The 23,682-nt window shown below is 56.8% G+C and overlaps 1 protein-coding gene across 1 annotated transcript in view; it reads right to left on the bottom strand.

Moving 5' to 3' along the window:
* RSPH1 (radial spoke head component 1) overlaps positions 1–23,671 on the bottom strand; it is a 32,999-nt gene extending 9,328 nt beyond the window's left edge. The window contains exons 1-6 of the mRNA XM_073612537.1: positions 23,514–23,671; positions 18,885–18,998; positions 16,782–16,887; positions 16,544–16,634; positions 15,044–15,179; positions 14,201–14,272 (exon numbers count right to left, since the gene is read on the bottom strand). Coding sequence (XP_073468638.1) covers positions 14,201–14,272; positions 15,044–15,179; positions 16,544–16,634; positions 16,782–16,887; positions 18,885–18,998; positions 23,514–23,567 — 573 coding nt within the window. The 5' untranslated portion in view covers positions 23,568–23,671. The remainder of the gene's footprint in view (positions 1–14,200; positions 14,273–15,043; positions 15,180–16,543; positions 16,635–16,781; positions 16,888–18,884; positions 18,999–23,513) is intronic.
* Positions 23,672–23,682: the final 11 nt, after the last annotated feature.

Genomic DNA, 23,682 nt, shown 5'->3' with positions numbered 1-23,682 from the left:
CTCCTGATGAAGGGGGGAATGGTGAGCTCCTGATGAAGGGGGGGATGGTGAGCTCCTGATGAAGAGGGGGATGGTGAGCTCCTGATGAAGGGGGGGGTGGTGAGCTCCTGATGAAGAGGGGGAATGGTGAGCTCCTGATGAAGGGAGGGGATGGTGAGCTCCCGATGAAGGGGGGAATGGTGAGCTCCTGATGAAGGGGGGGGGATGGTGAGCTCCCGATGAAGGGGGGAATGGTGAGCTCCCGATGAAGGGGGGAATGGTGAGCTCCCGATGAAGGGGGGGTGGTGAGCTCCTGATGAAGGGGGGGGGGGAATGGTGAGCTCCTGATGAAAGGGGGGGGGGATGGTGAGCTCCTGATGAAGAGGGGGAATGGTGAGCTCCTGATGAAGGGGGGGGGAATGGTGAGCTCCTGATGAAGGGGGGGGGGATGGTGAGCTCCTGATGAAGAGGGGGAATGGTGAGCTCCTGATGAAGGGGGGGGGTGGTGAGCTCCTGATGAAGGGGGGGGGGGTTGGTGAGCTCCTGATAAAGTGGGGAATGGTGAGCTCCCGATGAAGGTGGGAATGGTGTCTCCTGATGAAGGTGGATGGGGGGGAATGGTGAGCTCCTGATGAAGGGGGGGATGGTGAGCTCCCGATGAAGGGGGGAATGGTGAGCTCCTGATGAAGGGGGGACTGGTGAGCTCCTGATGAAGGGGGGGATGGTGAGCTCCTGATGAAGAGGGGGAATGGTGAGCTCCTGATGAAGGGGGGGGGATGGTGAGCTCCTGATGAAGGGGGGGATGGTGAGCTCCTGATGAAGGAGGGGGATGGTGAGCTCCTGATGAAGAGGGGGAATGGTGAGCTCCTGATGAAGAGGGGGAATGGTGAGCTCCCGATGAAGGGGGGGTGGTGAGCTCCTGATGAAGGGGGGGGAATGGTGAGCTCCTGATGAAGGGGGGGGGGATGGTGAGCTCCTGATGAAGGGGGGGGGGATGGTGAGCTCCTGATGAAGGGGGGAATGGTGAGCTCCTGATGAAGGGGGGGGATGGTGAGCTCCTGATGAAGGGGGGGATGGTGAGCTCCTGATGAAGGAGGGGGATGGTGAGCTCCTGATGAAGAGGGGGAATGGTGAGCTCCTGATGAAGAGGGGGAATGGTGAGCTCCTGATGAAGAGGGGGAATGGTGAGCTCCTGATGAAGGGGGGGAATGGTGAGCTCCTGGTGAAGTGGGGGAATGGTGAGCTCCCGATGAAGGGGGGTGGTGAGCTCCTTATGAAGGGGGGGAATGGTGAGCTCCTGATGAAGGGGGGGGGGGATGGTGAGCTCCTGATGAAGAGGGGAATGGTGAGCTCCTGATGAAGGGGGGGTGGTGAGCTCCTGATGAAGGGGGGGAATGGTGAGCTCCTGATGAAGAGGGGGGATGGTGAGCTCCTGATGAAGTGGGGGGGAATGGTGAGCTCCTGATGAAGAGGGGGAATGGTGAGCTCCGATGAAGGGGGGGTGGTGAGCTCCTGATGAAGGGGGGGGAATGGTGAGCTCCTGATGAAGGGGGGGGGATGGTGAGCTCCTGATGAAGAGGGGGAATGGTGAGCTCCTGATGAAGGGGGGGTGGTGAGCTCCTGATGAAGGGGGGGGGGGTTGGTGAGCTCCTGATGAAGTGGGGAATGATGAGCTCCCGATGAAGGTGGGAATGGTGTCTCCTGATGAAGGTGGATGGGGGGGAATGGTGAGCTCCTGATGAAGGGGGGGGATGGTGAGCTCCCGATGAAGGGGGGAATGGTGAGCTCCTGATGAAGGGGGGACTGGTGAGCTCCTGATGAAGGGGGGGATGGTGAGCTCCTGATGAAGAGGGGACTGGTGAGCTCCTGATGAAGGGGGGAATGGTGAGCTCCTGATGAAGAGGGGGAATGGTGAGCTCCTGATGAAGGGGGGGATGGTGAGCTCCCGATGAAGGGGGGAATGGTGAGCTCCTGATAAAGTGGGGAATGGTGAGCTCCCGATGAAGGGGGGGAATGGTGAGCTCCCGATGAAGAGTGGGAATGGTGAGCTCCCGATGAAGGGGGGAATGGTGAGCTCCCGATGAAGGGGGGGAATGGTGAGCTCCCGATGAAGGGGGGAATGGTGAGCTCCTGATGAAGGGGGGGAATGGTGAGCTCCTGATGAAGGGGGGGTTGGTGAGCTCCTGATGAAGGGGGGAATGGTGAGCTCCCGATGAAGGTGGGAATGGTGTCTCCTGATGAAGGTGGATGGGGGGGAATGGTGAGCTCCTGATAAAGGGGGGGATGGTGAGCTCCAGATGAAGGGGGGACTGGTGAGCTCCTGATGAAGGGGGGGTGGTGAGCTCCTGATGAAGGGTGGAATGGTGAGCTCCTGATGAAGGGGGAGAATGGTGAGCTCCTGATGAAGGGGGAATGGTGAGCTCCTGATGAAGGGGGGGTTGGGTTGGTGAGCTCCTGATGAAGGGGGGGGTGGTGAGCTCCTGATGAAGGGGGGGGGGTTGGTGAGCTCCTGATGAAGGAGGGGTGGTGAGCTCCTGATGAAAGGGGGGGGGGGTTGGTGAGCTCCTGATGAAGGGGGGGATGGTAAGCTCCTGATGAAGGAGGGGGGTTGGTGAGCTCCTGATGAAGGAGGGGGGTTGGTGAGCTCCCGTTGAAGGGGGGGGGTGGTGAGCTCCTGATGAAGGGTGGAATAGTGAGCTCCTGATGAAGGGGGGATGGTGAGCTCCTGATGAAGGGGGAGAATGGTGAGCTCCTGATGAAGGGGGGGGGGGGTTGGTGAGCTCCTGATGAAGGGGGGGGTGGTGAGCTCCTGATGAGGGGGGGGGGGGTTGGTGAGCTCCTGATGAAGTGGGGAATGATGAGCTCCTGATAAAGTGGGGAATGGTGAGCTCCCGATGAAGGTGGGAATGGTGTCTCCTGATGAAGGTGGATGGGGGGGAATGGTGAGCTCCCGATGAAGGGGGGAATGGTGAGCTCCTGATGAAGGGGGGAATGGTGAGCTCCTGATGAAGGGGGGACTGGTGAGCTCCTGATGAAGGGGGGGGTGGTGAGCTCCTGATGAAGAGGGGGAATGGTGAGCTCCTGATGAAGGGAGGGGATGGTGAGCTCCCGATGAAGGGGGGAATGGTGAGCTCCTGATGAAGGGGGGGGATGGTGAGCTCCCGATGAAGGGGGGAATGGTGAGCTCCTGATGAAGGGGGGAATGGTGAGCTCCCGATGAAGGGGGGGTGGTGAGCTCCTGATGAAGGGGGGGGGGAATGGTGAGCTCCTGATGAAGGGGGGGGGGATGGTGAGCTCCTGATGAAGAGGGGGAATGGTGAGCTCCTGATGAAGGGGGGGGGGTGGTGAGCTCCTGATGAAGGGGGGGGGGGATGGTGAGCTCCTGATGAAGAGGGGGAATGGTGAGCTCCTGATGAAGGGGGGGGTGGTGAGCTCCTGATAAAGTGGGGAATGGTGAGCTCCCGATGAAGGTGGGAATGGTGTCTCCTGATGAAGGTGGATGGGGGGGAATGGTGAGCTCCTGATGAAGGGGGGGGATGCTGAGCTCCCGATGAAGGGGGGAATGGTGAGCTCCTGATGAAGGGGGGACTGGTGAGCTCCTGATGAAGGGGGGGATGGTGAGCTCCTGATGAAGAGGGGGAATGGTGAGCTCCTGATGAAGGGGGGGGGGATGGTGAGCTCCTGATGAAGGGGGGGATGGTGAGCACCTGATGAAGAGGGGGAATGGTGAGCTCCTGATGAAGAGGGGGAATGGTGAGCTCCTGATGAAGAGGGGGAATGGTGAGCTCCCGATGAAGGGGGGGTGGTGAGCTCCTGATGAAGGGGGGGGGAATGGTGAGCTCCTGATGAAGGGGGGGGGGATGGTGAGCTCCTGATGAAGAGGGGGAATGGTGAGCTCCCGATGAAGGGGGGGTGGTGAGCTCCTGATGAAGGAGGGGGAATGGTGAGCTCCTGATGAAGGGGGGGGGGATGGTGAGCTCCTGATGAAGGGGGGAATGGTGAGCTCCTGATGAAGGGGGGGGATGGTGAGCTCCTGATGAAGGGGGGGATGGTGAGCTCCTGATGAAGGAGGGGGATGGTGAGCTCCTGATGAAGAGGGGGAATGGTGAGCTCCTGATGAAGGGGGGGTGGTGAGCTCCTGATGAAGGGGGGGGGGATGGTGAGCTCCTGATAAAGAGGGGGAATGGTGAGCTCCTGATGAAGAGGGGGAATGGTGAGCTCCCGATGAAGGGGGGGTGGTGAGCTCCTGATGAAGGGGGGGGAATGGTGAGCTCCTGATGAAGGGGGGGGGGGGATGGTGAGCTCCTGATGAAGAGGGGGAATGGTGAGCTCCTGATGAAGGGGGGGTGGTGAGCTCCTGATGAAGGGGGGGAATGGTGAGCTCCTGATGAAGGGGGGGTGGTGAGCTCCTGATGAAGGGGGGGAATGGTGAGCTCCTGATGAAGAGGGGGGATGGTGAGCTCCTGATGAAGTGGGGGGAATGGTGAGCTCCTGATGAAGAGGGGGAATGGTGAGCTCCCGATGAAGGGGGGGTGGTGAGCTCCTGATGAAGGGGGGGGAATGGTGAGCTCCTGATGAAGGGGGGGGATGGTGAGCTCCTGATGAAGAGGGGGAATGGTGAGCTCCTGATGAAGGGGGGGTGGTGAGCTCCTGATGAAGGGGGGGAGGGGGATTGGTGAGCTCCTGATGAAGTGGGGAATGATGAGCTCCCGATGAAGGTGGGAATGGTGTCTCCTGATGAAGGTGGATGGGGGGGAATGGTGAGCTCCTGATGAAGGGGGGGGATGGTGAGCTCCCGATGAAGGGGGGAATGGTGAGCTCCTGATGAAGGGGGGACTGGTGAGCTCCTGATGAAGGGGGGGATGGTGAGCTCCTGATGAAGAGGGGACTGGTGAGCTCCTGATGAAGGGGGGAATGGTGAGCTCCTGATGAAGAGGGGGAATGGTGAGCTCCTGATGAAGGGGGGGAATGGTGAGCTCCTGATGAAGGGGGGGGTGGTAAACTCCTGATGAAGGGGGGAATGGTGAGCTCCTGATGAAGGGGGGGGTGGTGAGCTCCTGATGAAGAGGGGGAATGGTGAGCTCCTGATGAAGGGGGGGGGGATGGTGAGCTCCCGATGAAGGGGGGAATGGTGAGCTCCTGATGAAGGGGGGACTGGTGAGCTCCTGATGAAGGGGGGAATGGTGAGCTCCTGATGAAGAGGGGGAATGGTGAGCTCCTGATGAAGGGGGGGAATGGTGAGCTCCTGATGAAGGGGGGGGTGGTGAGCTCCTGATGAAGGGGGGAATGGTGAGCTCCTGATGAAGGGGGGGGTGGTGAGCTCCTGATGAAGAGGGGGAATGGTGAGCTCCTGATGAAGGGGGGGGGATGGTGAGCTCCCGATGAAGGGGGGAATGGTGAGCTCCTGATGAAGGGGGGGGGAATGCTGAGCTCCCGATGAAGGGGGGGGTGGTGAGCTCCTGATGAAGGGGGGGGGGGAATGGTGAGCTCCTGATGAAGGGGGGGGAATGGTGAGCTCCTGATGAAGAGGGGGAATGGTGAGCTCCTGATGAAGGGGGGGGTGGTGAGCTCCTGATGAAGTGGGGAATGGTGAGCTCCCGATGAAGGTGGGAATGGTGTCTCCTGATGAAGGTGGATGGGGGGGAATGGTGAGCTCCTGATGAAGGGGGGGATGGTGAGCTCCTGATGAAGAGGGGGAATGGTGATCTCCTGATGAAGAGGGGGAATGGTGAGCTCCTGATGAAGAGGGGGAATGGTGATCTCCTGATGAAGAGGGGGAATGGTAAGCTCCTGATGAAGGGGGGGATGGTGAGCTCCTGATGAAGAGGGGGAATGGTGATCTCCTGATGAAGGGGGGAATGGTGAGCTCCTGATGAAGGGGGGGGTGGTGAGCTCCTGATGAAGAGGGGGAATGGTGAGCTCCTGATAAAGGGGGGGGATGGTGAGCTCCCGATGAAGGGGGGAATGGTGAGCTCCTGATGAAGGGGGGGATGGTGAGCTCCTGATGAAGAGGGGGAATGGTGAGCTCCTGATGAAGGGGGGGTGGTGAGCTCCTGATGAAGAGGGGGAATGGTGAGCTCCTGATGAAGGGGGGAATGGTGAGCTCCTGATGAAGGGGGGGGTGGTGAGCTCCTGATGAAGGGGGGAATGGTGAGCTCCTGATGAAGGGGGGGGTGGTGAGCTCCTGATGAAGAGGGGGAATGGTGAGCTCCTGATGAAGGGGGGGGGGTTGGTGAGCTCCCGATGAAGGGGGGGATGGTGAGCTCCTGATGCAGGGGGGGGAATGGTGAGCTCCTGATGAAGGGGGGGGGGAATGGTGAGCTCCTGATGAAGAGGGGGAATGGTGAGCTCCTGATGAAGGGGGGGTGGTGAGCTCCTGATGAGGGGGGGGGGGGTTGGTGAGCTCCTGATGAAGTGGGGAATGATGAGCTCCTGATAAAGTGGGGAATGGTGAGCTCCCGATGAAGGTGGGAATGGTGTCTCCTGATGAAGGTGGATGGGGGGGAATGGTGAGCTCCTGATGAAGGGGGGGGATGGTGAGCTCCCGATGAAGGGGGGAATGGTGAGCTCCTGATGAAGGGGGGGCTGGTGAGCTCCTGATGAAGGGGGGGATGGTGAGCTCCTGATGAAGAGGGGGAATGGTGAGCTCCTGATGAAGGGGGGAATGGTGAGCTCCTGATGAAGGGGGGGCTGGTGAGCTCCTGATGAAGGGGGGGATGGTGAGCTCCTGATGAAGGGGGGAATGGTGAGCTCCTGATGAAGAGGGGGAATGGTGAGCTCCTGATGAAGTGGGGGGAATGGTGAGCTCCTGATGAAGAGGGGGAATGGTGAGCTCCTGATGAAGGGGGGAATGGTGAGCTCCTGATGAAGAGGGGGAATGGTGAGCTCCTGATGAAGGGGGGAATGGTGAGCTCCTGATGAAGGGGGGGTGGTGAGCTCCTGATGAAGAGGGGGAATGGTGAGCTCCTGATGAAGGGGGGGGATGGTAAGCTCCCGATGAAGGGGGGAATGGTGAGCTCCTGATGAAGGGGGGGGGGAATGGTGAGCTCCCGATGAAGGGGGGGGGGGTGGTGAGCTCCTGATGAAGGGGGGGGGAATGGTGAGCTCCTGATGAAGGGGGGGGAATGGTGAGCTCCTGATGAAGAGGGAGAATGGTGAGCTCCTGATGAAGAGGGGGAATGGTGAGCTCCTGATGAAGGGGGGGGTGGTGAGCTCCTGATGAGGGGGGGGGGGGTTGGTGAGCTCCTGATGAAGTGGGGAATGATGAGCTCCTGATAAAGTGGGGAATGGTGAGCTCCCGATGAAGGTGGGAATGGTGTCTCCTGATGAAGGTGGATGGGGGGGAATGGTGAGCTCCTGATGAAGGGGGGGGATGGTGAGCTCCCGATGAAGGTGGGAATGGTGTCTCCTGATGAAGGTGGATGGGGGGGAATGGTGAGCTCCTGATGAAGGGGGGGGATGGTGAGCTCCTGATGAAGGGGGGAATGGTGAGCTCCTGATGAAGGGGGGGCTGGTGAGCTCCTGATGAAGGGGGGGATGGTGAGCTCCTGATGAAGAGGGGGAATGGTGAGCTCCTGATGAAGGGGGGGATGGTGAGCTCCTGATGAAGAGGGGGAATGGTGAGCTCCTGATGAAGTGGGGGGAATGGTGAGCTCCTGATGAAGTGGGGGGAATGGTGAGCTCCTGATGAAGGGGGGAATGGTGAGCTCCTGATGAAGGGGGGGGTGGTGAGCTCCTGATGAAGAGGGGGAATGGTGAGCTCCTGATGAAGGGGGGAATGGTGAGCTCCCGATGAAGGGGGGAATGGTGAGCTCCTGATGAAGGGGGGGATGGTGAGCTCCTAATGAAGAGGGGGAATGGTGAGCTCCTGATGAAGGGTGGAATGGTGAGCTCCTGATGAAGGGTGGAATGGTGAGCTCCTGATGAAGGGGGGGTGGTGAGCTCCCGATGAAGGGGGGAATGGTGAGCTCCTGATGAAGGGTGGAATGGTGAGCTCCTGATGAAGGGGGGGTGGTGAGCTCCCGATGAAGGGGGGAATGGTGAGCTCCCGATGAAGGGGGGAATGGTGAGCTCCTGATGAAGGGGGGGATGGTGAGCTCCTAATGAAGAGGGGGAATGGTGAGCTCCTGATGAAGGGTGGAATGGTGAGCTCCTGATGAAGGGTGGAATGGTGAGCTCCTGATGAAGGGGGGGTGGTGAGCTCCTGATGAAGGGGGGGGGGATGGTGAGCTCCTGATGAAGAGGGGGAATGGTGAGCTCCTGATGAAGGGGGGGTGGTGAGCTCCTGATGAAGGGGGAGGGGAGGGGGGGGGGTTGGTGAGCTCCTGATGAAGTGGGGAATGATGAGCTCCTGATAAAGTGGGGAATGGTGAGCTCCCGATGAAGGTGGGAATGGTGTCTCCTGATGAAGGTGGATGGGGGGGAATGGTGAGCTCCTGATGAAGGGGGGGGATGGTGAGCTCCCGATGAAGGGGGGAATGGTGAGCTCCTGATGAAGGGGGGGCTGGTGAGCTCCTGATGAAGGGGGGGATGGTGAGCTCCTGATGAAGAGGGGGAATGGTGAGCTCCTGATGAAGAGGGGGAATGGTGAGCTCCTGATGAAGGGGGGAATGGTGAGCTCCTGATGAAGGGGGGGGTGGTGAGCTCCTGATGAAGAGGGGGAATGGTGAGCTCCTGATGAAGGGGGGGGATGGTGAGCTCCCGATGAAGGGGGGAATGGTGAGCTCCTGATGAAGGGGGGGGATGGTGAGCTCCCGATGAAGGGGGGAATGGTGAGCTCCTGATGAAGGGGGGGGAATGGTGAGCTCCCGATGAAGGGGGGGGTGGTGAGCTCCTGATGAAGGGGGGGGGGAATGGTGAGCTCCTGATGAAGGGGGGGGGAATGGTGAGCTCCTGATGAAGAGGGGGAATGGTGAGCTCCTGATGAAGGGGGGGGTGGTGAGCTCCTGATGAAGGGGGGGGGGGGGTTGGTGAGCTCCTGATGAAGTGGGGAATGATGAGCTCCTGATAAAGTGGGGAATGGTGAGCTCCCGATGAAGGTGGGAATGGTGTCTCCTGATGAAGGTGGATGGGGGGGGAATGGTGAGCTCCTGATGAAGGGGGGGTGGTGAGCTCCTGATGAAGAGGGGGAATGGTGAGCTCCTGATGAAGGGGGGGATGGTGAGCTCCTGATGAAGAGGGGGAATGGTGAGCTCCTGATGAAGTGGGGGGAATGGTGAGCTCCTGATGAAGTGGGGGGAATGGTGAGCTCCTGATGAAGGGGGGGGTGGTGAGCTCCTGATGAAGGGGGGAATGGTAAGCTCCTGATGAAGGGGGGGGTGGTGAGCTCCTGATGAAGAGGGGGAATGGTGAGCTCCTGATGAAGGGGGGGGATGGTGAGCTCCCGATGAAGGGGGGAATGGTGAGCTCCTGATGAAGGGGGGGGGAATGGTGAGCTCCCGATGAAGGGGGGGTGGTGAGCTCCTGATGAAGGGGGGGGAATGGTGAGCTCCTGATGAAGGGGGGGAATGGTGAGCTCCTGATGAAGAGGGGGAATGGTGAGCTCCTGATGAAGAGGGGGAATGGTGAGCTCCTGATGAAGGGGGGGGTGGTGAGCTCCTGATGAGGGGGGGGGGGTTGGTGAGCTCCTGATGAAGTGGGGAATGATGAGCTCCTGATAAAGTGGGGAATGGTGAGCTCCCGATGAAGGTGGGAATGGTGTCTCCTGATGAAGGTGGATGGGGGGGAATGGTGAGCTCCTGATGAAGGGGGGGGGATGGTGAGCTCCCGATGAAGGGGGGAATGGTGAGCTCCTGATGAAGGGGGGGCTGGAGAGCTCCTGATGAAGGGGGGGATGGTGAGCTCCTGATGAAGAGGGGGAATGGTGAGCTCCTGATGAAGGGGGGGATGGTGAGCTCCTGATGAAGAGGGGGAATGGTGAGCTCCTGATGAAGTGGGGGGAATGGTGAGCTCCTGATGAAGGGGGGAATGGTGAGCTCCTGATGAAGGGGGGGGGTGGTGAGCTCCTGATGAAGAGGGGGAATGGTGAGCTCCTGATGAAGGGGGGGGGGTGGTGAGCTCCCGATGAAGGGGGGAATGGTGAGCTCCTGATGAAGGGGGGAATGGTGAGCTCCTGATGAAGGGGGGGATGGTGAGCTCCTAATGAAGAGGGGGAATGGTGAGCTCCTGATGAAGGGTGGAATGGTGAGCTCCTGATGAAGGGTGGAATGGTGAGCTCCTGATGAAGGGGGGGTGGTGAGCTCCTGATGAAGGGGGGGGGGGATGGTGAGCTCCTGATGAAGAGGGGGAATGGTGAGCTCCTGATGAAGGGGGGGTGGTGAGCTCCTGATGAAGGGGGGGGGGAGGGGGGGGGTTGGTGAGCTCCTGATGAAGTGGGGAATGATGAGCTCCTGATAAAGTGGGGAATGGTGAGCTCCCGATGAAGGTGGGAATGGTGTCTCCTGATGAAGGTGGATGGGGGGGAATGGTGAGCTCCTGATGAAGGGGGGGGATGGTGAGCTCCTGATGAAGGGGGGAATGGTGAGCTCCTGATGAAGGGGGGGCTGGTGAGCTCCTGATGAAGGGGGGGATGGTGAGCTCCTGATGAAGAGGGGGAATGGTGAGCTCCTGATGAAGTGGGGGGAATGGTGAGCTCCTGATGAAGTGGGGGGAATGGTGAGCTCCTGATGAAGAGGGGGAATGGTGAGCTCCTGATGAAGGGGGGAATGGTGAGCTCCTGATGAAGGGGGGGGGTGGTGAGCTCCTGATGAAGAGGGGGAATGGTGAGCTCCTGATGAAGTGGGGGGAATGGTGAGCTCCTGATGAAGTGGGGGGAATGGTGAGCTCCTGATGAAGTGGGGGGGAATGGTGAGCTCCTGATGAAGAGGGGGAATGGTGAGCTCCTGATGAAGGGGGGAATGGTGAGCTCCTGATGAAGGGGGGGGTGGTGAGCTCCTGATGAAGAGGGGGAATGGTGAGCTCCTGATGAAGGGGGGGGATGGTGAGCTCCTGATGAAGGGGGAATGGTGAGCTCCTGATGAAGGGGGGGGAATGGTGAGCTCCCGATGAAGGGGGGGTGGTGAGCTCCTGATGAAGGGGGGGGGGGAATGGTGAGCTCCTGATGAAGGGGGGGGAATGGTGAGCTCCTGATGAAGAGGGGGAATGGTGAGCTCCTGATGAAGGGGGGGGAATGGTGAGCTCCCGATGAAGGGGGGGTGGTGAGCTCCTGATGAAGGGGGGGGGGGGAATGGTGAGCTCCTAAAGAAGGGGGGGGAATGGTGATCTCCTGATGAAGAGGGGGAATGGTGAGCTCCTGATGAAGGGGGGGATGGTGAGCTCCTGATGAAGGGGGGGGAATGGTGAGCTCCTGATGAAGGGGGGGGGGGGTTGGTGAGCTCCTGATGAAGTGGGGAATGATGAGCTCCTGATAAAGTGGGGAATGGTGAGCTCCCGATGAAGGTGGGAATGGTGTCTCCTGATGAAGGTGGATGGGGGGGGGGAATGGTGAGCTCCTGATGAAGGGGGGGATGGTGAGCTCCTGATGAAGAGGGGGAATGGTGAGCTCCTGATGAAGGGGGGGATGGTGAGCTCCTGATGAAGAGGGGGAATGGTGAGCTCCTGATGAAGTGGGGGGAATGGTGAGCTCCTGATGAAGTGGGGGGAATGGTGAGCTCCTGATGAAGAGGGGGAATGGTGAGCTCCTGATGAAGGGGGGAATGGTGAGCTCCTGATGAAGGGGGGAATGGTGAGCTCCTGATGAAGGGGGGAATGGTGAGCTCCTGATGAAGAGGGGGAATGGTGAGCTCCTGATGAAGGGGGGGTGGTGAGCTCCTGATGAAGGGGGGAATGGTAAGCTCCTGATGAAGGGGGGGGGGGATGGTGAGCTCCTGATGAAGGGGGGGGAATGGTGAGCTCCTGATGAAGAGGGGGAATGGTGAGCTCCTGATGAAGGGGGGGGTGGTGAGCTCCTGATGAAGGGTGGAATGGTGAGCTCCTGATGAAGGGTGGAATGGTGAGCTCCTGATGAAGGGTGGAATGGTGAGCTCCTGATGAAGGGGGGGGGTGGTGAGCTCCTGATGAAGGGTGGAATGGTGAGCTCCTGATGAAGGGGGGGGGGGTGGTGAGCTCCTGAAGAAGGGTGGAATGGTGAGCTCCTGATGAAGGGGGGGGTGGTGAGCTCCTGATGAAGTGGGGAGGAAGTGAGGGTAAATATCCCCAGTGGGGGGACATAGACAGCTACAAAACCCTGACAGAGGCTCTAACCCCTCACCACTCCATCCAAAGTTAAATAAGACATTTTGTCCGGAGTTTGGCATTCATTGGCTGGTAACCGTGTCCACCTCTACAGGTCGGGGACCCTCCCCCACCACTGCAAACACGGCACAGCAATACCTAGAGCACCCCCCACCCCCACCCCCCATGTCATGCACCATCCCGGGAACACAGCACACCACTCCACCCACATCCGGTGTCACCGTGTCCTCCGCCATCACAGATACTTCAATGGGGTTCCTTCCCCCGGAGCGGACACTGGACCGACTGCTCGGCACTTTCCCGGGACGAGGCGGCTAAACAAACCAACCAGATCAGGGGGTTACCTTATCTAAAGGGTGACTCCGCCCACAAATCGGGTCTCTGAGCTATCCATCATCCACCCCTCCTCTATTCATAGAAGGGACACAGGATCTATGGAGGGGGCGGAGCTATCCATCATTCACCCCTCCTCCATTCATTGAAGGGACACCAGATCTATGAATGGAGGGGGCGGAGCTATCCATCATCCACCCCTCCTCCATTCATTGAAGGAACACGGGATCTATGAATGGAGGGGGCGGAGCTATCCACCATCCACCCCTCCTCCATTAATTGAAGGAACACAGGATCTATGAATGGAGGGAGCGGAGCTATCCATCATCCACCCCTCCTCCATTCATAGAAGGGACACAGGATCTATAGAGGGGGCGGAGCTATCCATCATCCACCCCTCCTCCATTCATAGAAGGGACACAGGATCTATAGAGGGGGCAGAGCTATCCATCATTCACCCCTCTACCATTCATTGAAGGGACACCGGATCTATAGAGGGGGCGGAGCTATCCATCATTCACCCCTCTACCATTCATTGAAGGGACACCGGATCTATGAATGGAGGGGGCGGAGCTATCCATCATCCACCCCTCCTCCATTCATTGAAGGGACACAGGATCTATGAATGGAGGGGGTGGAGCTATCCATCATCCACCCCTCCTCCATTCATTGGACACAGGATCTATGAATGGAGGGGGTGGAGCTATCCATCATCCACCCCTCCTCCATTCATTGGACACAGGATCTATGAATGGAGGGGGCGGAGCTATCCATCTACCCCTCCTCCATTAAGTGAAGGGACACAGGATCTATGAATGGAGGGGGCGGAGCTATCCATCTACCCCTCCTCCATTCATTGAAGGGACACAGAATCTATGAATGGAGGGGGCGGAGCTATCCATAATACACCCCTCCTCTATTCATTGAAGGGACACAGGATCTATGGAGGGGGCGGAGCTATCCATCATCCACCCCTCCTCCATTCATTGAAGGGACACGGGATCCAAGAATGGAGGGGGCGGAGCTATCCATCATCCACCCCTCCTCCATTCATTGAAGAGACACAGGATCTATGAATGGAGGGGCGGAGCTATCCATCATTCACCCCTCCTCTATTCATTGAAGGGACACAGGATCTATGAATGGAGGGGCGGAGCTATCCATCATCCACCCCTCCTCTATTCATTGAAGGGACACAGGATCTATGAATGGAGGGGCGGAGCTATCCATCATTCACCCCTCCTCTATTCATTGAAGGGACACAGGATCTATGAATGGAGGGGCGGAGCTATCCATCATCCACCCCTCCTCCATTCATTGAAGGGACACGGGATCTATGAATGGAGGGGGCGGAGCTATCCATCATCCACCCCTCCTCCATTCATAGAAGCTGTAGTACGACTTCAGTAAATGGCATTGCTGGGAAGAAAGGGGGGGGCAGAGTCAGGCTCTCCTTATGATTGGTTGTCTCTGCTCTCCCGGGGAGGGGGAGGGGTATCAGCACAAGGGACTCATCACACTAATTCTAAGTTATGTCCCTTGTGCTGATCTTTTAGGATTAAATCTCCCAGACAGTCTCTCACCTCGAACAGCCACAAGAGGGGAAATATGGAACAGCAAATACATAAAAGTCTGAAGAGCCATCATGGCGGATTACCTGTTCCACCTGGACGTAGGTTCCGTGCTGCTCACAGCCGATGTCAAAGATGTACTTCCCAGGACCGAGCATCTGAGGAGAGACACAGCGCTGTGATTGGACAGGATTGATACCTCGGGGGAGGGGTAGAACTGATTATATCTCATCCTCCTCTCTACAATCCTCAGTCCTGATTCAAGCAGTGGGAGGAGTTATGCAAATATCTAAATCCTTAGATGAGTGGATGGCAATCCGGAGGAGTGGGCGGTCCTAGGCAGGCTGTATTTACAAAGGTAACGCCCACATATGATGCTGAGTCTCCATTATTGGAAGAACTGACCTCCAATGAATGAAAGGGGCGGGGCCAGAGACAGTCAGGCTGGGAAGAAGGAAAGAGCTGGATGATATTGGACGTCTTCCAGCCAGGAAAGGAGGCGGGGCTCTATCTGACTGGCTGCAGCTTCTGATGCACATGGTGAGAAGCTCACAGTGTGCAGAGATATCAGAGGAAGACGTTTCAGTCCAGGGGGAGGAGCTGGTGCAACAGAAGGGGAGGAGCCGGAGAGGATTAAAGATGGAAAATAAAATAAATTAAAACAAAAAAATCTTCAAAAAGGTAACTGTATAGAAGAGAGTGCTGTATGAGGAGCTGGGCCAGCACTGGCAGAGACATTCACCGTACTATAGGAAGGATCTATCTGGTGAATGCTCAGATCTCCGTCATGATGGATAATTTACTTTAAAACAAAACAAATAAAACTGTGATGTCACTGGTCCAATGGGAAGAAGGGGAGGAGTTAAGCCCCTGCAGACGGGGCCCTCCCACACACTGTAATGTTTCGGGAAGGAGGCGGAGTTACTCACCGTGGTGTTGGAGAACTTCCCCTGGTATCGGTGATTCAGGTGAACGAGTTCTCCGGCTCCATCCTGCTTACCGTTCACCCAGGTGCCAACATACTTCGATCCCGTGTCCGTGTACGTGTACACGCCTTGTCCGTGCCTGCGGGGGAGGGGGACACGGAATATAGGACAACAGACAAGACACTGAGAAGTCCCTCCATACTAAAGGAGAGCCAGGAACATACACAGCAGGGGCCAGCAGAGGGGGTAGAGACAAAGAGGTGCCAGCAGGGGGCAGCACAGAGGGGGTGGAGACAAAGAGGTGCCAGCAGGGGGCAGCACAGAGGAGAGTGGAGACAAAGAGGTGCCAGCAGGGGGCAGCAAAGAGGGGGTGGAGACAAAGAGGTGCCAGCAGGGGGCAGCACAGAGGGGGTGGAGACAAAGAGGTGCCAGCAGGGGGCAGCACAGAGGGGGTGGAGACAAAGAGGTGCCGACAGGGGGCAGCACAGAGGGGGTAGAGACAAAGAGGTGCCAGCACAGAGGGGGTGGAGACAAAGAGGTGCCGACAGGGGGCAGCACAGAGGGGGTGGAGACAAAGAGGTGCCGACAGGGGGCAGCACAGAGGGGGTGGAGACAAAGAGGTGCCGACAGGGGGCAGCACAGAGGCGGGTGGAGACAAAGAGGTGCCAGCAGGGGCCAGCACAGAGGGGGTGGAGACAAAGAGGTGCCGACAGGGGGCAGCACAGAGGCGGGTGGAGACAAAGAGGTGCCAGCAGGGGCCAGCACAGAGGGGGTGGAGACAAAGAGATGCCGGTAGGGGCCAGCACAGAGGCGGGTGGAGACAAAGAGGTGCCAGCAGGGGCCAGCACAGAGGGGGTGGAGACAAAGAGATGCCGGTAGGGGCCAGCACAGAGGCGGGTGGAGACAAAGAGGTGCCAGCAGGGGGCAGCACAGAGGAGAGTGGAGACAAAGAGGTGCCAGCAGGGGGCAGCACAGAGGGGGTGGAGACAAAGAGGTGCCAGCAGGGGGCAGCACAGAGGGGGTGGAGACAAAGAGGTGCCAGCAGGGGGCAGCACAGAGGGGGTGGAGACAAAGAGGTGCCGACAGGGGGCAGCACAGAGGCGGGTGGAGACAAAGAGGTGCCAGCAGGGGCCAGCACAGAGGGGGTGGAGACAAAGAGGTGCCGACAGGGGGCAGCACAGAGGCGGGTGGAGACAAAGAGGTGCCAGCAGGGGCCAGCACAGAGGGGGTGGAGACAAAGAGATGCCGGTAGGGGCCAGCACAGAGGCGGGTGGAGACAAAGAGGTGCCAGCAGGGGCCAGCACAGAGGGGGTGGAGACAAAGAGATGCCGGTAGGGGCCAGCACAGAGGCGGGTGGAGACAAAGAGGTGCCAGCAGGGGCCAGCACAGAGGGGGTGGAGACAAAGAGGTGCCAGCACAGAGGGGGTGGAGACAAAGAGATGCCGGCAGGGGGAGAGTGCTCCTCTGAATACACTGTGTAGGATAGTCATTGAAGGACATTACCTCTGATGGGAGAACCAGTCTCCGCTGTAGGTGTCTCCATTGGGGTAGGTGTAGACTCCTTGTCCCTGCCGCTGGTCATCCACCCAATCACCTGCAGGGAGAGGAAAGGACGGCGGTTTTTATGGTAACCGGCTGAGGACTGAGATTATTTTAGAGAAATGCTCAGAGTTGGTCATCAACTCCAAGCTTTTATTGCAGAAGAAGACAGTGAAAGGGGTCCCCAATCTTCTGCAGTTACCTTCATACTTGGATCCATCAGGATACATGAAGGTCCCCACACCGTGTTTCCGGTTCTGGTAATACTCTCCTATGTACCGGGAGCCGTTCTTGAATCGGTAAGTTCCCTGTCAATGGAAATATTGATTACTGTTCTACACATACACAACAGGCCTCATCTATGGGGTCCCTTACCCCTCCGGGGCTCTGCCACCTGTGTTGTGCCAGGCATGCCAGCAGTGAGTGGAGGACAGGAGACCTCAGTTTCCCTCTACCACCTTTTAGATATACAGTATGTGGGCCAGATGTGACACTGCGTTCCCCTAAGTGACTGGAAACCAATGGGGGGTACCCAACTTCCCGACCTCTGATCCACCACCATGGGGTCCACAATCTCCCATACCTCTGTTTCCACCAGTGATTGGTCCCCAATATCTCCTACCTTAGATTCCACCACTGGAGGGGTCTTCTATTTCCCATCCCCCCAGGTCATGAATTGCCCATATCTAAAATTCCCCCACCATGAGGGACCCCACCGTGGGGTCTCTAATCTATCCTGCCTCTGATTCTACAATGGTGGGGTCCCCAATCTCTCCTACCTCTGAATGCACAACTGTTGAGTCTCCCAGGGTCCCCAATCTTTTCTGCCTTCAATCCTGCCACCATGAGGGTACCCAATCTCTCCTACCTCCAATCCCACCGCCATGGGATCCTCCATTTCCCCTCACTCTCATGCCACCATTGTGGGTTCTCCTACATTCCCCACCTCTGATCCTACCACTGTGGGGTCACCAATCTCTTCTACTTCCGATCCTACCACCATGTGATCTTCAATCTCTCATGTCTTGGATGCCACCATTGTGGGGTCTCCTACATTCTCCACCTCTAATCCCACCACTGTGGGATCCCCATTATCCTCTACCTCCAAACCTACCACCATGGGATCCCCAATCTCTCCTGGCTGTGATGCCACCACTGTGGAGTCACTTGCCTTCCTCACCTCTGATCCCACCTCTGTTGTATTGCCAATCTTTCTTGACTCTGATCTCATCTCTATGCAATCTCCTACCTCCCCTACCTCTTATCACACAACTGTTGGGTCAACAATCTCTCCTACCTACCCCACCTCTGATCACATCACTGCGGGGTCAACAATCTCTCCTACCTCCCCCACCTCTGATCACATCACTGTGGGGTCAACAATCTCTCCTACCTCCCCCACCTCCGATCACACCACTGCAGGGCTCAACAATCTCTCCTACCTCCCCCACCTCTTATCACACAACTGTGGGGTCAACAATCTCTCCTACCTCCCCCACCTCCGATCACACCACTGCAGGGCTCAACAATCTCTCCTACCTGTCATCGCAACACTGCAGGGATCCCTAATTTCCCAAACATCCTATCCCCCTACCGTGGGGTACCTTCAATCCCACCACCATGAGGGTTTCCAAACTCCTCTACCTCCAATCCCACCACCGTGGGATCCACAATCTTCCCCAACTCTGATCCCACCTCCATGGGGCATTCAACCTCTTCCCCTTCCAATCCTACCACTGACGGGTATCAAATCTCTCCTTTCTCCCATCCCACCACCGTGGGGTCCCCAATTTCTTCTGGCTCTGTTGCCACCACTGTGGGGTTTCTTACCTCCTCCACCTCTGATCACACCACTAAGGGGTCCGCAATCACCTCTGCTTCAGATCTAACCACCATAGGGTCCCCAATCTTTCCTGCCTTGGATCCCACCACCATGAGGTTCCCAATCTCTTCTACCTCCAATGTGGAGTCTCTTAGCTTCCCTACCTCTGTTGCGTTGACATTATTTCTGAACTCTGATCCCATCACTATGGAATCTCCTACAACCCCCACCTCCGATCCCACCACTGCGGGGTCAACAATCCCTTCTACCACCCCTATCTCCCATCCCAACACTGCAGGGGTTTCTAAGAAACCAAACTTCCCATCCCCTCACTGTTGGGTGAGGAGGCGTGTGGGAGGAATGTGATGGCCCATAGAGGTCACTTCCCATCAGATGGTGTAAGAGGACTTCAGGATCACCCCTTGTATGGAGGGATTGCTGCATGAGAGTGGACGGAAGATGTATGGAGGAATGAGCACTCACCTGGCCATGTCTCTTCCCTTTCTCATATAACCCTTCATAGGTGTCACCGTTCGGCAACCGTGCTTTACCCTGACCATGTCGCTCCTCCACTTCATTCCGCTCCCCTTCATATTCCTGGAAGAGAAAGAGACATAGAGGTGAGACCCCAACACCTGGAGAGACATAGGGGTGAGACCCCGACACCTGGAGAAACATAGAGGTAAGACCCCGACACCTGGAGAGAGACATAGAGGTGAGATCCCGACACCTGGAGAGAGACATAGAGGTGAGACCCCGACACCTGGAGAGAGACATAGAGGTGAGACCCCGACACCTGGAGAGACATAGTGGTAAGACCCCGACACCTGGAGAGACATAGAGGTGAGACCCCGACACCTGGAGAGACATAGAGGTGAGACCCCGACACCTGGAGAGAGACATAGAGGTGAGATCCCGACACCTGGAGAGAGACATAGAGGTGAGACCCCGACACCTGGAGAGAGACATAGAGGTGAGACCCCGACACCTGGAGAGACATAGTGGTAAGACCCCGACACCTGGAGAGACATAGAGGTGAGACCCCGACACCTGGAGAGACATAGAGGTGAGATCCCGACACCTGGAGAGAGACATAGAGGTGAGACACCGACACCTGGAGAGAGACATAGAGGTGAGACCCCGACACCTGGAGAGACATAGAGGTGAGACCCCGACACCTGGAGAGAGACATAGGAGGTGAGACCCCGACACCTGGAGAGAGACATAGAGGTGAGACCCCGACACCTGGAGAGACATAGAGGTGAGACCCCGACACCTGGAGAGAGACATAGAGGTGGGACCCCAACACCTGGAGAGACATAGGGGTGAGACCCCGACACCTGGAGAGAGACATAGAGGTGAGACCCCAACACCTGGAGAGAGACATAGAGGTGAGACCCCGACACCTGGAGAGAGACATAGAGGTGAGACCCCGACACCTGGAGAGAGACATAGAGGTGAGACCCCGACACCTGGAGAGACATAGAGGTGAGACCCCGACACCTGGAGAGAGACATAGAGGTGAGACCCCAACACCTGGAGAGAGACATAGAGGTGAGACCCCGACACCTGGAGAGAGACATAGAGGTGAGACCCCGACACCTGGAGAGACATAGAGGTAAGACCCCGACACCTGGAGAGAGACATAGAGGTGAGACCCCAACACCTGGAGAGAGACTTAGAGGTGAGACCCCGACACCTGGAGAGAGACATAGTGGTGAGACCCCGACACCTGGAGAGAGACATAGAGGTGAGACCCCGACACCTGGAGAGAGACATAGAGGTGAGACCCCGACACCTGGAGAGAGACATAGAGGTGAGACCCCGACACCTGGAGAGAGACATAGAGGTGAGACCCCGACACCTGGAGAGAGACATAGTGGTGAGACCCCGACACCTGGAGAGACATAGAGGTGAGACCCCGACACCTGGAGAGACATAGAGGTGAGACCCCGACACCTGGAGAGAGACATAGAGGTGAGACCCCGACACCTGGAGAGAGACATAGAGGTGAGACCCCGACACCTGGAGAGAGACATAGTGGTGAGACCCCGACACCTGGAGAGACATAGAGGTGAGACCCCGACACCTGGAGAGACATAGAGGTGAGACCCCGACACCTGGAGAGAGACATAGAGGTGAGACCCCGACACCTGGAGAGACATAGAGGTGAGACCCCGACACCTGGAGAGACATAGAGGTGAGACCCCGACACCTGGAGAGACATAGAGGTGAGACCCCGACACCTGGAGAGAGACATAGAGGTGAGACCCCGACACCTGGAGAGAGACATAGAGGTGAGACCCCCGACACCTGGAGAGAGACATAGAGGTGAGACCCCGACATCTGGAGAGAGACATAGAGGTGAGACCCCGACACCTGGAGAGAGACATAGAGGTGAGACCCCGACACCTGGAGAGAGACATAGAGGTGAGACTCCGACACCTGGAGAGAGACATAGAGGTGAGACCCCGACACCTGGAGAGAGACATAGAGGTGAGACCCCGACACCTGGAGAGAGACATAGAGGTGAGACCCCGACACCTGGAGAGAGACATAGAGGTGAGACCCCGACACCTGGAGAGACATAGAGGTGAGACCCCGACACCTGGAGAGAGACATAGAGGTGAGACCCCGACACCTGGAGAGAGACAGAGGTGAGACCCCGACACCTGGAGAGAGACATAGAGGTGAGACTCCGACACCTGGAGAGAGACTTAGAGGTGAGACCCCGACACCTGGAGAGAGACATAGAGGTGAGACCCCGACACCTGGAGAGAGACATAGAGGTGAGACCCCGACACCTGGAGAGAGACATAGAGGTGAGACCCCGACACCTGGAGAGAGACATAGAGGTGAGACCCCGACACCTGGAGAGAGACATAGAGGTGAGACCCCGACACCTGGAGAGACATAGGGGTGAGACCCCGACACCTGGAGAGACATAGAGGTGAGACCCCGACACCTGGAGAGAGACATAGAGGTGAGACCCCGACACCTGGAGAGAGACATAGAGGTGAGACCCCGACACCTGGAGAGAGACATAGAGGTGAGACCCCGACACCTGGAGAGACATAGGGGTGAGACCCCGACACCTGGAGAGACATAGAGGTGAGACCCCGACACCTGGAGAAAGACATAGAGGTGAGACCCCGACACCTGGAGAGACATAGAGGTGAGACCCCGACACCTGGAGAGAGATATAGAGGTGAGACCCCGACACCTGGAGAGACATAGAGGTGAGACCCCGACACCTGGAGAGAGACATAGAGGTGAGACCCCGACACCTGGAGAGAGACATAGAGGTGAGACCCCGACACCTGGAGAGAGACACCTGTAGCAATAGACCAATCCCAGTAACAATAGATTACCCCCCCAGGTGACACCACAGTGTGGGGGGTTTCCTGTCCGTGAATGGATAGAGGGGATGACGCTGCATAACGGGGGGCAAACACAGGGGGGTCCCTCACCTCCCCCTCTATCCATAAATCCAACACTCTCTCCTTCTATGAAGAGTTGATCTGGATACATCACAGATAAGAATACAGGAGACTGATACATATATATATATATTGTAGAGTATATAGGACATTACACCCCTCCCCCTTCCCTCTGTATATGAGGATCTCACTGATGACATTTTATACACACAGTATTTGACAAAAGTCAGTACACCCCTAAGTGAAAATCTCCAAATTGGGCCCAAAGTGTCAATATTTTGTGTGGCCTCCATTATTTTCCAGCACTGCCTTAACCCTCTTGGACATGGAGGTCACCAGAGCTTCACAGGTTGTCACTGGAGTCCTCTTCCCCTCCTCCATGATGACATCACAGAGCTGGTGGATGTTAGAGACCTTGTACTCCTCCACCTTCCGTTTGAGGATGTCCCACAGATGCTCCACAGGGTTTAGGTCTGGAGACATGCTTGGCCAGTCCATCACCTTTACCCTCAGCTTCTTTAGCAAGGCAGTGGTGGTCTTGGAGGTATGTTTGGGGTGGTTATCATGTTGGAATACTGCCCTGCGGTCCAGTCTCTGAAGGGAGGGGATCATGCTCTGCTTCAGTATATCACAGTACATGTTGGCATTCATGGTTCCCTCAATGATCTGTAGCCCCCCAGTGCCGGCAGCACTCATGCAGCCCCAGACCATGACACTCCCACCACCATGCTTGACTGTAGACAAGACACACTTGTCTTTGTCCTCCTCACCTGGTTGCCCCCACACACGCTTGTCACCATCTGAACCAAATACGTTTATCTTGGTCTCATCAGACCACAGGACATGGTTCCAGTAATCCATGTCCTTAGTCTGCTTGTCTTCAGAAAACTGTTTGTGGTCTTTCTTGTACATCATCTTTAGAAGAGGCTTCCTTCTGGGATGACAGCCATGCAGACCAATTTGATGCAGTGTGCAGCGTATGGTCTGAGCACTGACAGGCTGACCCCCCACCCCTACAACCTCTGCAGCAATGCTGGCAGCACTCATACGTCTATTTCCCAAAGACAACCTCTGGATATGACGCTGATCACGTGACCTCAACTTCTTTGGTGGACCATGGCGAGGCCTGTTCTGAGTGGAACCTGTCCTGTTATACCGCTGTATGGTCTTGGCCACCGTGCTGCAGATCAGTTTCAGGGTCTTGGCAATCTTCTTATAGCCTAGGCCATCTTTATGTAGAGCAACTATTCTTTTTTTCAGATCCTCAGAGAGTTCTTTGTCATGAGGTGCCATGTTGTACTTCCAGTGACCAGTATGAGAGAGTGAGAGCGATAACACCAAATTTAACACACCTGCTCCCCATTCACACCTCTGTGATGACGTACACACTGTGTGTATATAGAGAGAGTATATAGGATATTACACCCCTCCCCCTCCCCTCTGTATAGGAGGACCTCACTGACAACATTTTATATCATATATATATATATAGAGAGTATACAGTATATTCTATGAGGTGTGTATATATATATATATACAGTATATAGGATATTATATATAGATTATATATGAGGATTTTATATATATATATATAGTATAGAGTATGTAGTATATTATATATATATATATATATATATAGCGTATATATAAGGATATATTCTCTGTCTCTCACCCCGATGTCGGCCTCATGCTCCTCCTCGAACTCCTCTGATCCCAGGTCAGACATCTCTTCTCCTCTCCTCTCCCTTGTACTCTCTGTGTACTTCTGTCTCCATGGACACCGGGCCCCGCCCACAAGCCGCTTCGCTTCACCATGGAGACGCGGACTTCCGGTGTTCTGT

Source organism: Aquarana catesbeiana, linkage group LG02, assembly GCF_042186555.1.
Source record: "Aquarana catesbeiana isolate 2022-GZ linkage group LG02, ASM4218655v1, whole genome shotgun sequence".
Classification (NCBI taxonomy): Eukaryota; Metazoa; Chordata; class Amphibia; order Anura; family Ranidae; genus Aquarana; species Aquarana catesbeiana.
The sequence above is the reverse complement of the archived record's forward strand: the minus strand, read 5'-3'. Positions and strand labels throughout refer to the sequence as shown.